Below are 14,434 nucleotides of genomic sequence, written 5' to 3'. Positions count from 1 at the left end.
TAAGAAGTTCAAAAAGACACAACTGCCTACAATTGGGGACCAAGCAGGTCAAATTTATTATGAATGCAAATCAGAGGCTGCAGGGTATCCTCGTCGTTCAATTTCCCAGTTTCCTCGAGGAGCAACCGTGTCGTGTATAGGTACATATTCCTGCACAAAATATCCAAACTACAAATGTTTTTAATCCCCATCACCAAATATATGAATATATAACTAAAAGATGAGCAGTCAAAAGTTCTAATCCATTAATGATAACATTTTATTTTGGATACCAATCCCTGACCATGTTCTTTACTAGACACTGCAAACATCAAGCTAGAATCACTTCTATAACATTCTCCCTACCTCCATCCTGGCTATAAGTTCTTTTCCTGTTGGAGCAGACACAACAATATGCCGTGCAGAAGGCTTTATAAATCCCTCTTCAACACCCTTATCAAATAAGGCAAGCAAGCAATTGTAATAGCCATCAACATTAAGTAAACCCACTTGCACTTTCAGTAAGTTATGACTGATCAATACTCTCAATAATTGGCAATACTCTTGAAGATCAATGGTAAGGGTACTGAATGAACTCTAAAACAATTCAACACTAAATAGTGGATATGTACCGGCTTATCATGAATGCCTAGTTGTGACCATGTGAACATCTCTAGCAGCTCTTCCATTGTTCCATAACCACCTTCAATCAGCCAAATCTTAAAGAAATCAGGGAATGGAATATCAAAGGATTTGCAAGTTTTATTATAAATTATCTGCATACTGTCTCTCACCAGGCCCTAATCAATGCATATTTACCATTAGCATAGATTCATCGTAACCTTTGATCTATTAAACATAGAGAGATATACTTAACAAACAAACAACAAGAGATTCAAATTTCTAGTTACCAGGTATGATGGATCTATATCAATTTAATTTTAAGTTTTTTTACATAATTACAAATGGCCTGAGCTCCTTTCTTAACATTGATAATTGGACCTTCACATTTTATTTTCATTTTAGTTTATTAGAATTACCTACCGTCATGGCACATTTTAGTGGCTATGGAGTGCACTTGGCTTCTCAAGGTGCAATTAAAAACTAAGCAATTAACAGCAAACCATCCTATTTATCATACCCCAAAAAGTTTCTTAAAAATGCGAAGTATCAAATCACCTGGAAGAGCAATAAAAGCATCAGCTTGACGAGCCATTTCGGCCTTCCTTTCATGCATGTCAGCAACAGTCTTTACTTCACCGGCTGTATGACCAGATATCTGTGATATAATTTACCATCTCAAACAGTTTAGGTTGTAGGATCTTTACAAAACATCATTAGAAAAACTATTTCAATTACATAAAAAGCCAGAATAGTCATGGCCATATCATCAAAAGCACATCAATCAGTTGCAATATGCAAAATCCTAATCATCCAATTTCAGAGCAATCAGTCCTTGGAAAAGCTCCCGAAAGGTCTTATCTAAGCAGAGCTCTGGTCTTAGAAGGACTATACCAGGTTGGTGTTAAAGGGTCTTTCCTGAGCTTTCCAAAAATAAACTTCCCTTTGCCAAAAGAAAGGTCCTGAAAGGTCCTATGTAAGTAGAACTTCAGGTCCTGAAAGGTTTTATATAAGTAGAGCTTCAATCATAGAAGCTCAGCCCTTAGTAGAGCTCTGGTCCTAAAAGGCTAGCCTGCTAAGTCATGTCCCAAAAAGACCTTACCAGGTCTTACTTGAGCATGGCAAAGAGTTAGTCCTAAATGGTCTGAGCTAGAATGTTCGATTGAGAACAAGTTGATGTATCCAACTCTAATATAACTTGATTGACATAAAAAATGTAAGAGGGTAGTCCAGACTCCAAACTGATAATAGAACCTATGTGAATGGCTTGATGCTAGTCATGAACCAATGCCTTTGGCTACAAGTATTCTTTGATTTTATTAATTTAGACAGTGGAACTAGTCTAATAGAAAAAATGAAACCCTAACCTTAGCAATTTCATTCTAATACCAGTTGGACCCAACTCTACTCGAAGATATCTCTGGCTAAGGAACTATAACTTTTGTTGTTTATATTAACCGATACTAAGGTTCTAACATCAAATAACATCATTCTGATTATTTCATATTGGGTTCATTGATTCATCAAATACAAGCATGTTTGTGACTAATTTCATTGTTGGTTTGTACAGATGTGGGTAACACGAGCAGAATATGACGAATGTGGCCCATCAATTGTTCACAGGAAATGCTTTTAGTCCATCCTGTAGTTTCCAGTGGAGAGTTCATTGTTTCCTGAATCTTGTCGAGTAGTAGTTATTGTCGAGTAGTAGTTATTTTGTGAGAAAATGGTTTGCTGGCTCCAGGTTTGTAAAAGTATGGTTGAGGATATTGATTTCGGATTAACTACATACAGCTCAGAGACAACTAGATTTCTACAATATGTATGTTTTGGGTTGATTATTATGGTTTGGCAATTATGTAGGAAGGAAAATGGGTTGTCTATTTGTTATTTCTTTTGAGATGCTTGTAACTATTACTTATATTGAACGAATAATATAATGTTCTTTTTGTCTCCTAAAATGTGCTTGGTTGTATGAATTGGTCACTCCATATTAACTTACAGAATTTCAATTCTCATTCTTGGTTGTTTGAATTGGTTACATGTATATTAACTTACAAAATTTCAATTTTCATGAAACAAGTTTTCTTGCCAATACAAAGGCACAATCAATGTTACTTGGGAGCGGGAGCGACATTTTCAGAAGCTCCCGGTTTGGGAGCGAATCCCAGAGCAATTTTTTAAAAATATATATATATTTTATATTTTTTAATTTTTGATACATATATGTCAACAAAAACATGTAGAATGATGAATTAGATATAAAAAACATAAAAAAACATAGATTGATCATTGAACCATATCACATCAATCATCTAGAAGTTATAATCTTCATAATTAGAATTACATATCCCTAGGATGAGTGTATATCCTAGATCCAATATGGTAGCTCTAGGGTATTTATACCTTACAATGCAAGTGTCTGCGGCTGGGGTTGTCACCAAGGTATTGGGGCTTTTGCATCCTGTATACAGTATTGAGAATAACGGCTCCACGATATCCATAAGGCTGCATCGAGCTCCAATCTCCACCATAGTGCAACGAAACTCAAGCCCTCCTTCTTAATTTCTTAATGCAATGAAATGAAATTAATTATTCACATAGGTAACAACAAAATTATTATATTTAAATTCAATTTCTTATGTACATATACAATTAATATGTGTGTATATATATTAAGCATAGTCTAATGTATAGAAGAAATAACATTTCCATCTCAAACGCAGATGGCATATGGATGCCTAGTCTTGACTCGACCATTGGGGGATAAAGGAGGAGGTCATCCTGAGGAATAAGGATAATATTAAAAGTACTATTAGCTCCAAATTTAAGGATAAATTGTTGGATGATAAGTAGATAGAGGAGAAAAGGAAGCTAAGGCATTACAAGAATGAGATCAACCCCACCCTTTCTAACACGAATTATCTCTCTATCTTGACCAGTATGCAGAATATAATAAACATTGCAAATATGAGAACTGATTCTCATGAGCTTCATAGTGAAACTGGGCATTGGACTATCGACCAAATACCTTGAGACTAAAGAACCTATCACTTAGTCACATTTGCGAGCTTCGTAGTGAAACTGGGCATTGGACTATCCACCAAATATCCTCACACTAAAGAACCCATCACCTTTGCGATACTAAGAGGATTGAAGACGAAAAACACATCCTCTTAGATTGGTCAGGTCTTACCCACATTCGTTCTCATTACCAAAAAAAATGCCACACATCCAACCTTCCTAACTTGTTAAGTCAACATAACTATAGTGATCTTGTAACATTTCTTTTCCTTGTTTTTTATCATAGAATAAAATATTAAAGAGTGACAATTAATCCCTTATTAACATATTGATTAGAACACTCTTATATAATATTTAAAATTTTAATTTATTAAATTCAATATATGTAATAAAAAAATAAATATATTCAAGATCAATGTCATCATTTAAACTTACCTAATACTTTCTATCTAAATACAAAAAAAAATTGTTGTTCATATATTTATATATATATTTATTGTTTAAAGTCAATGTCGTATGCCATTTACAATATTATGTGTTAACATGAATACTACATATCTACATAAATGACTGCATATTAACCAAAAACATAAAATATATATTTTTGATTAAACTTGTTTTATATAACATTTAAAATCTTAATGTATTATTTTTTATTAAATTAATTATATGCATAAGTAACAACAAAATTACTCATGACCACCTCTTCCAGATCTTTAAGGGTGATTTCTATCATGAGGGCGACATTATGATCATGGGAAACTAGACAATGGATGTGGGAACTATTTTTCTAATGGAAGTTAGCCTATTGGTCGAGGGTTCTTTCAAGAGATTACTGTAGAAATTCCTGAGCTCCCCTTCCAGGTCCTTGCGTATGTGAGTTTTTTTCTAGAGTTTTCTAGAAGGGAAAATATTTGGTTATGGTGGTGATGCTAGAGTATAAATATGTGGAAGAATCTAGTAATTTTCTCTTCCTCTTTTAACAAATTGATTTATGATTTATGTTTCTAGAGTTGTTCTTCATGTTTCCTTCTTTCTTATTATTGCACCAAGATAGATCCTTTTTGTTGAGCTAAGGCTTCAGATCGACACTCTAGGATAATTTGTCACTGTATATATCCCATTTAGACTTTTAACTAGTTTTTTTCTTGGAGAATATTCGTAGACTCTTCCTCGGAGCCATCTTTTGATTTGAGCCTTGAGGGCTTTTAGTGTTTTCTAGAATATGGGCATTGGGGAATGGATTCGGAGTTCCATTTCCTTCCACCATTCCTTGGATTTATCCACGGAGGAAGGATCCTACAGCCATAAGCCTTCAAATCTAAATGGCCTGTTATTGGGGACTATTTGATGTCAAGCTCAAGGAAAATGGGTCATTAAATTGACCCCATGCTCGGTAAAATAGAAGCTCCCAAGAAAATATCTTTAGCAAGAAAAGATTTAGAGATTAAAAAGAGATTAGACAAACAAGAAATTTGATGTTTACCTCCTTTGTTGTTGTTCCAGTTGTGGATTCAATTGCGGATAGGGATTTCCACCATTTTCATCGAGTTAATAATGTTGTGGAAGAGGTGTGAGTTAGTGTCAAGATGGAAAATGCCACCCTTCTTTTCCTCAAGTGATTTTATCAGATCGAAATCACCTCTCACCAGGAAAATATCATTATGGAAGAGTTTACTTAGATGCAGAAAATAAAATAATCTACATGTATTCGACATTTCAAGAGAAAAATATGAAACTCTTCTGTGTGTAAAATGAGAAAAATAAACATCTCAAACTCCCAAGAATGCTTCTCCAATGCCCCAGGAGTGCCTCGCCAACACCACAGATGTCATATCCATAGGGAACACTCAGAAACTCATCTGCGAATGTGTGTTTTCAGCTCCAAAGAAATGCCCAATCGCAAAGGAATGTCCAACGCCAGCGAATGCCAAAAAATGGATAGCAAATGAATGAATAGGAAATGGTGTAAGTCATCTGACTTGGGATTTGAATAGATTTTAATACAAGGAAGTGGGTCGATGAATCAATTAGAAAAGGACAGGACAGATTAAAGTTTTCTTCCTTTATTTTCTTTTATTGGAATGGGGTGCACCCGCATGCAGGGGATGTGTGGACATCCCTCAACCCACAGGATATGTTCAGGTGTCCATGACATGGCGAATAGAGAAGGGGGATATACCCGCACATACCCTCCCAAACTGGATACAACCCAGCCACACCCAGGATGTACCCAACATCCCCATCCAGGATCTGTTTCAGGTGTCCATGACATGGCGAATAGGGAAGGGGGATATACCCCCACATACCCTCCCAAACTGGATACAACCCAGCCACACCCAGGATGTACCCAACATCCCCATCCAGGATCTGTACCTGAGATACAGGTCTGCATACCCATGACACAGAATTACTTCGAATCACTATTTTACATCTTTTGTAAATTTTCAATTTAAAGATAGGAACACGAAAATGCATTTGATCAACCAACTGATTTAATAACAGAACAATTTTATAGTCCTGAGAGCTAACCGAAATGGTAAGGATTTCAAGAATAAAGATAGCATAATAATGATACTCAAATGTTATTTCATTCAATAAAATAATAGATAAACATAGAAAATCCGGCCAGTAGCATTGCCACTATTACAAAACACAAGTTACTTCCCATTTTGATCCAGCAATGAGAATATTTAAGTAAAGAGAAATATAAAAATGCACAATGCAAACAGAGTCCTCTGGAAAAAAAACCCCAGTCTCCAGGAATCCGGAATGTGCAATTTGTGATTTTCCAATGTCCTTGCGGACCAACCTGTCCCTCTTTCCCCTTCATCACCTTTTAAGATCGGTACCAAAACGAGAAGGGATAAGCAGTTTGGTATCCTTTTGTTAGCCAACTGCTCCGTTATAAAATAAAACATTAGAGCAATAATTCAATATCTTCACATGCAACTCCCAACTCCATTATAACATTAATAGTGTTAATTAATGATGCATTTAATTGCAACTTGACAGGAATATGTTGAATTTAAGGAAGTCTATATATAACTGCAATGGAGAACAACTCATTTCCAGCATCATGTCTATGGAGTGAAATTCTTCATCACACAGGACATTTACCCGCTAAAAGTCTCGGATGAAACAATCAAACGTCTTACCCTTGCTTCTATTGCATCAGTAGATGTTGCAACAACCTTCTCATATCCACTATTTGTAAAGTCTACATGAAATGTTATTCCACGACTATTTCTGGATGGAACAGTATGTATGGGATCATTGTACCTTCAACAGTTTCTCTGGACGTGAGTCAACCTCTTCTTCCCATTGAGGGATCTGTTCCAGGTAGCATGAATTCATTGCACCTACACAGGAATGAGGCTAACAACATCAGAGATGCAAGCGCCAAACTTAAACCTTCAGCATCAACCAAACCAGTAGTACACATGCATATATATACACTGACAAGAAGTAACAGGCTGCTTCCGAGTATATGTTTCATATTTTCCATGATCATCATAGCTGATAAAACCATGCATTTTGGCTGCATTGTCAAGCGCAGCTCAATCTAACAACCTGGCTTTTCCATTGAAACTATACCTGTGCACAATTTGCACAGCTTCATTGTCAGACAAATGCTCCCCGAGGCCATCCCACAAAAATATCATGAATTTATACTCTGCTTTGATATCACATTCATGAACATAGGCCTCTCCCAACAAAAATGTTATCTTTACACTGTTCATATATCAAATTCCAGTATCTATTAAAACATGATTTACTCAAGTATAAAATCTGAATTATGCCTTTAATCAGCCAAGAGTTGTCCTTGGAAACCACTATATTTTGACCATATGGATGGAGTGCTTGAAGCTCTTTGCAAATCTCCTCCATGGCTGCACTGTGATCTCTAACCAATCATTCTGCCCTTATTGATTTGTTTCCAGAAATCCCTAAAACCAGCCCAGATTTTGCCAATGTTTGCCATTAAATACAATTTTGCTATTTATGTAACTGACCACACAGAAACATGAATGATTGATTCTGCTGAAGAAATGGCACTGATCACACTCCTTGCTTCATAACGTGCACTGTTTGTATTTTGCACATTTTCTTTTAACCAGCCAAGAGTTGTCCTTGGAAACCACTATATTTTGATCAACTGGATGGAGTGCTTGAAGCTCTTATGAATCTCCTCCATGGCTGCACTGTGATCTTTAGTCAATCATTCTGCCTTGATTGATTTGTTTCCAGAAATCCCTAAAACAGCCCTGCAGTTGCCAATGTTTGCCATAAAATACAATTTTGCTAGTTATGTAACTGACCATACAGCAACATGAATAATTGATTCTGCTGAAGAAATGGCACTGATCACACTCCTCGCTTCATAACGCCCACTGTTTGTATTTTGCACATTTTGTTTGCAATCCAATCTTATGCCATACCTCAAGTCTTCTGTAGCTAAAACATTACATGAATGGTTTGTATTTTGCACATTTTGTTTGCAATACAATGTTATGCCATACCTCAAGTCTTCTGTAGCTAATGCATTACATGAATGATTGATTCTGCTGAGCATACAGCAGTGGTCACACTCCTCTCTTCATATGGTGCACTATATTTTGTTTATTTTGCTTGCAATCCAAACTTATGCCATACCTCCAGTCTCTGAAAGTGGATCAGCATGAGGGTTGTTATAATCCACTTGTGTTTCCGAGCTGGGAGAATCAAATGGTGGAGCAATCAAATCTGTAAGCCCTACTGTACCAGCATGAATACATGCCTCTCCAAAAAAGTTGCATTTTCCTTCATTAGCCTTATGTTTTGCATGGCTTGCCATTGTGCAGTAGGTTCTGACCAAATTCTCAAATGGGACATTACTTTCACTCTGAACCGAGACATGTTTCTTAATAAAATCAGATCCTGCCCCATTGAAAAACAATGCCATTGCACTGACTGTACTAAAAGATTGGCCCTCCCACTCAATAACTTCAGATACTCCAAGAGTGCTTGATGAATCTGATTTTATACCATACTCTTCAAAACAGACAGTATGTGGAAGCAGAATGATAAGTCAAGCAAATTGATAAAATGTGTGTATTGAACCTCATAGCTATCCCCTTTCTCCAAGACCTTCACATATCAAATTTTCAATTTTCTTGTTTCAGACATAATCAGCCTTTGAATGCCTAATGATTCCTGCTGTGTTGGCAATGCTTCCAAATCAGAATCAAATACTTGTAGACAGAACTTTTGGCTTGAGTCGCATGATGATGATAGTGCTTTCAACCTGCTCTGAAGAGTCTCATACTTTGTGGAAGGTTCTCCCATTCCAGCACAGTTCTGACGTCTAATCCTTTTATCAGCAGCCATCATGGCAGACAAAGATCTCAAATCTAGCCTACTTGTGCTCCATCCTGATCATAAGGACACCAAAAGAGAAGACAACATGTTAATTGCAAGTCAACGAGTCATAAGAAGTGCTTTCAAAAACAATCTAACACATTTTTATTGATTTCGACAATCAAGTATATTACGCAGACCATAACATAAAACATTTAATTCTTCATCTCAAAACAGTCATAATAACATGAAACAAAATCCTTGACAACGGATATGACACTACTTTGTTTTTTTAAGTAAGATTGCAGCTAAGAAAACATGTTTTTTTGAAAGATTGCAACTAAGAAAATATGGCAAATACAAAAATTACAAGGGAAACCACAAAGCACACAAACACTTCTAAGTGATTTTAGTACCGGAGAAAGGGAATTTTCAGAACCTAAGGAACTAAAGGATGTTTCTTCACATAAGACAAATCATAGCAGCAGCAATCAGTGCCATGTCAGCAACAGCAGAAGCATTAATTATTAATCTGCAGGTTAACAAGTAGCACTGCCCAATGTAGCCATTGGAAATTCAATACCAGAAATAGGGACCTTTCATGAGGGAGAAGGTGGCGTTTTTCTTCCGGATAGCTAGAAAACTAAAAAATCAAGGCTAACTAATCAACACTCACAAAATAAATAAAATGATGATTGTGAGGATTGACCTGTTCAAAATATCATTTCAGAAATATTTGACAAGCTCATTGGGGTACAAAAACCATGCTACTCATGAACAATAGAGTACGTTAATTGTATAGCAAACAGACCCTCTTTCCAACCACAAATTTGACAAGAATCTAGCAAGAATTTCAAGCACAGTGAAAATTTTGTGTGTTGGAATGATTCCATTGGTTTGTTTTGCCCAATTTTAAATTAAACCATATCATCCAAAACAGTCAGAGTTCCATATCAATCAACACTCTGAATGAATTGTACAACAGACTTCGGCAAGGGAGGGAAGTCTGCTACAGGTTTAGGCAGCTCCTATAAACAACCATTTATCACTCAAGTCTAATTATCCCAAACCAGCTTTAAATGAATCACCAGCTCTAGGTTGATCCAACCCTTCCATACCCCTTTGATATCCCATTTTTATATGTCCTTTAATTTGAGAAAAACCATTTTTTTTCATCCACTGAGCGAGGATTTTGAATTCTTCACTTCCACTCAATAGGATATTTGGAAATATTTGTTATCTCAAAATATATAAGCAAGACCTATTTCCCCGTTTCCAACTAAGGTGATCAATAATAAGAGGGGTTGCTTCCTTTCACAGCTTTCAAATAGTAAAACCTAGACCTGCCCAATAAGTTGATTCTACCCTGAGAAGAGAATTCTTGTTGAATATTCCGGCAGAAAGCCAAATTTCCACCACACACTGAAATCTGAAATAAGTATCCAAACGATTGTAGCTCTAGGAGCAATATTCATAAATAGAGGGTCTTAGACTGCCAATCCCCCATTAACCATTGGGAGACAAATTACATTCCAGTTTACTAAATGGAATTTTCTTTCATTATTCCTCCCTCCTTGCCATAGAAACTTGTGAATTAACAAGCTCATCTGATTGAGCACAACTTTTGGGTCTAGAAGGTCAGAGTATAGGTAGACAGGAAGCGACGATAGAACATATTTAACTATCACAACACATCCTAATGAAGAGAGCCATTGAGCACCCCAGGCTTGAAATTTCTTCGAAAATTTATTTAAGGTATTGATTCAACTCTCCATATTAGAGGCACCGATCAAAATGGGGATTCCTAGATATTTAAATAATTTCCATTCCATTCTAAAGGGAATCCCAGAACCGTCACAATTTCATTAATATTTTGAAGTGGCAGTTCCATCCTATGATTAGGCTCTTTGTTTTATCAATGAAGCCCCCCAACAGGTCTAGATATTGACCAAACACTGGTTTGAATCGCCGAGCAATAATTTTGGAGGCTCCCCCTAACAACCATGTATCGTAATTGTCATATTTTCTTGACATTTCGTGTTAGGACATATTAAGAGTTTACAGGTTCAGTCTGATGCTAAGAGCAATGGTACATCACACAGGCAATACCTAACTTCACAAATAGTGTGATTTTATTCCTTCCTGTCGAAGGTTATTACCCAAATTCTTTTGTCTGCAATAGTAAATGAAAGTTGTGTATGGGCCTTACCCGCATGGGTCAGACAATATCCAAACACAAAGGGAAACTTTGAATCAGCCAAAATGGCTAAGCCTGCAAATTCCTACGGACAAGATAGAATTGAAGGTTTAATAATCCAAATAAGCAACCTAATAAAGAGCAGAATGTGAGCAAGCACCTGAAATGGTGAAGGACATAAAAGACCAGATTCCCAAGTTATTCCTGAGGCAACCCCGTTCTTGTGGTTAAAATTAGCCTTCGCGGTAAAGGCCCTGACACCCTGCAGATCAACCAAGAGCAGAAATAAGGAAACTATTGTAAAACCCTAACCGGAGAACAAATCGAATTCTTCCAATTGTCAGTGGTCACTTACCAGGGTTTACGCATTCTTGCAATTGTCAGTCGTCACTTACCAGGGTTTACGCTCCACATTAGAACATAAATTTTCCTGTGGGGTCTTCGGATTCAGCAGGGAAGTCGTTTGCGTGATGGATTCGGGCAACCTGGGAGGAACCCTACACATCACAGTAAATTTAACTCAGATTAGACATGGGAAATTGAGCTAAAATCTAAATTAAACACCTCAGGGCACGATAAAGGCTACATCTGTAGGGCAACTGTGTGAATCAGGAAATCGAAACTCCAGCGAAGCCATCACTACTGTCTGCGAAGGGTTTCGAGCGGGTAATCTCTCCAGCATGAGATAAACAGGGAGTTCAACCAGCACATGCAATCTTAACTGATTAAAATTCCAACTATAATCTTAACTGATTAAAATTCCAACTATAATGATCTGATCCAACGGCACAATCTCTTTTAATCGTCTAACACATCAGATCAATGGTTGAAAATAGGACACGGTGGCATATAAGGGAGTTCTTCCCAGAAGGAAACGCCTTACGGCGTAATAAATAATAAAGATGTATTTATTGTCCATGCATTTTACGTTTTGTGAAGAACCAGCAACGTCGTGCGCTATGCAAATAATTTCATATATTAAAGTAAGGGGTTGTCTACTTAGGCCGAGGAATTGTCGGGACGGCCAAAAGTGGCAGGAATCTGGTTAAAAACAAGAAATCTTGTAGAGGTAGTGTTTGAATCATGTTTTTGATGGTTGAAATAGATTCAGTGCCATCAAAAACTTTTTCTAAGACACCTAAAATTTTGAAATTTAACAACTATAACTTAAAATTACAAAAATCATGCTAGATTTTCTCTAAATATGATTGCAAGTTCCATAACTTTCCGAGCAAATCCTCCGCCTCATTAGGCTTAAACTAACGCATTCAAATAAAAATGTTCAATAAATCTGCGCATTCTCCTTTTTTTCATTGAAGTTGGAAATTATTGGAGTTTATTATAGTTTTGACGATGGAATTTGGAGTTGATTATAGTTTTGATGAAGGATTATTATTTTTTTTGTTTAAGTTTAATTTCCACTAATAAAAAATTTAAATAAATTAATATGAATATTTATTATTATTTAATATATAATATATATATATATATATATAATAAAATTAAATATTGTGATTTTTTTGTAATCTTTAGCAAGTCCATCTATTTTCTATTATATATATAAAGCAATTTACACCATACAGTTTTACCAGGTGGCCTTAACTCGCCCCGGGGGGAAACCGAGTCTGTTGGCCATCGGTCGGCATTATATGCCATCCAAAAACATAACTTCTTCAATCTTTCTAGCAGGGCTAGGTAGGTTTCAGTGTCATGACCACAAACAGTAACACTATGACAACTAACATATACATCTTGAAATTTAAATGCTATCCGCATAAACAAAAACTGAGTATGAGAAAACTAATATTTCTTGACATTTTGCTCCTCATAGTCTCAGGCTATTGGGGCAGGATCATCAGCAGTTGCTTTTGGCATGCCAAAGAACTCCACTATGCAAGGGATATGACGGTCAATCCGGTCCATCCTAATGCCCTGTTTGTGCAACGAAACAGGATCTTCTCCATGTCTTTTTTGTAATTGGGAAAGCCTTGCATTGTAACTGCCATCCCCACAAAAATTTGCTCCAGTGCTTTGCCTAGCATACTTTTCACCAGGAAATACAGGTACATGGTGTGCTTGAATTGTGTAATTCGCCCTCTGGTGGTTCCTGGGTCAGGCACCATTGATCTCCAGACTTCTATTTCATCATCCGGTTCCAGTTCATTCTTTACCTGGTCTTCCCAATTGTCGATTAGCTTTCGGATGCCCTCATCAGTTTCCTCCTTGTATGTCGTCGTTGCCTCAGTTATGAACTTCTCGACGGGCTTACGACCCCTACTGCCTTCTGCCCTGCTTCATCGCTTGGTAACCTGGGGTTTTGGGCCCTTGTTGCTGCGGCCTCGACCATGTCTTGTTAGAGTCATACATTGTCGAATTGTAACCTGTATACATTCCCACTTTGTTAGCTACACTAAATCAATAATTTCAACACAGCATAACTGCATTAACCATGATTTACTGTCGTTCCTGGTTTGCAACAGACAAACGTATCCCTGTGCCCACATGGGGGCCAGTGGAAGCGGGATGGGAGCAGGGTTCCCCTAGTTTGTTTCCATGCCTCTCGCCCTTGCTATTGTTCGGAAATTAGTCACCCCCATGCAGCCAAAACTTGGCTCTCAACCCTGTCTGGAGCCAGGTGTTTCTAATGCTATCATGCCCACAAACCCTTACCTCTATCAGCGATGTCCTGGCTACTTTCTGCTTGCCTCTCAGGCCAGCCAGGGTCCCTACCTACCCCCGTATGGTTATGCATTGCCATTTGCTCAGGTTCGCTCAGCCCATTTCCCACCCTGCTTGCGTCCCATCCCCCTGCCTGCAACACTCCCTTACCATTCTCAACTATGCATAGTCGCCCGAGCGAGGCTTGCCCATTAACCCCTATGCCCTCAAGCTGGTCGTTCAGGTTAGGGCGGGTTTCTACGTTCCACTCGATATCCATCATCCCACAGCCCCAGCGTTTGCTTGAAAGCAAAATTAAAGTAGCACAGAGCCAAGCCAAAGCCACCCCTTGCCTTCCCTGGTTCCTCCCTGGTTGGGTTAAGCCTCGTTGGGGTGGCCTCACACCTCTTCCTCCTCCCCAGCAGCTCTCCCACCGCCTCATGGAATTTCCCCCATATCCCATCCAGAACTTATGATTTGAACAAGTTCAAGACCAATCTACATACCCAAGCGCCAACGCTTGCCCGCAGACTCGTTTGCTTCGCCACCCTCCTGCTCTGCAGCTCCTGCCTTCACTGTTATACCCTTCACCTCCACTACACGTCGAATAACTCT

General features: G+C 37.7%; 1 protein-coding gene across 2 annotated transcripts; it reads right to left on the bottom strand.

Moving 5' to 3' along the window:
- Positions 1-12,048, bottom strand: LOC149148381 (putative cytokinin riboside 5'-monophosphate phosphoribohydrolase LOGL2). Of its 2 annotated transcripts, XM_089445956.1 has the most exons (6): positions 11,748-12,048; positions 11,322-11,658; positions 1,159-1,258; positions 612-682; positions 346-432; positions 1-150 (listed from the first exon to the last, which is right to left on the bottom strand). In XM_089445956.1, exons 3-6 carry the CDS (start codon positions 1,214-1,216, stop codon positions 58-60), a joined length of 309 nt encoding a protein of 102 aa, XP_089302082.1. In that variant the 5' UTR covers positions 1,217-1,258; positions 11,322-11,658; positions 11,748-12,048; the 3' UTR covers positions 1-57. The 2 variants fall into 2 exon arrangements, with proteins under 2 accessions (XP_089302082.1, XP_089302081.1); XM_089445955.1 differs by having other exon boundaries at positions 11,322-12,048.
- Between the last annotated feature and the right edge of the window lie 2,386 nt (positions 12,049-14,434).

The sequence above is a fragment of the Pinus tabuliformis genome, chromosome 9 (genome assembly GCF_031772625.1).
Source record: "Pinus tabuliformis cultivar Carrire ecotype Pingquan chromosome 9, CPIR1, whole genome shotgun sequence".
Lineage (NCBI taxonomy): Eukaryota > Viridiplantae > Streptophyta > Pinopsida > Pinales > Pinaceae > Pinus > Pinus tabuliformis.
The sequence above is the reverse complement of the archived record's forward strand: the minus strand, read 5'-3'. Positions and strand labels throughout refer to the sequence as shown.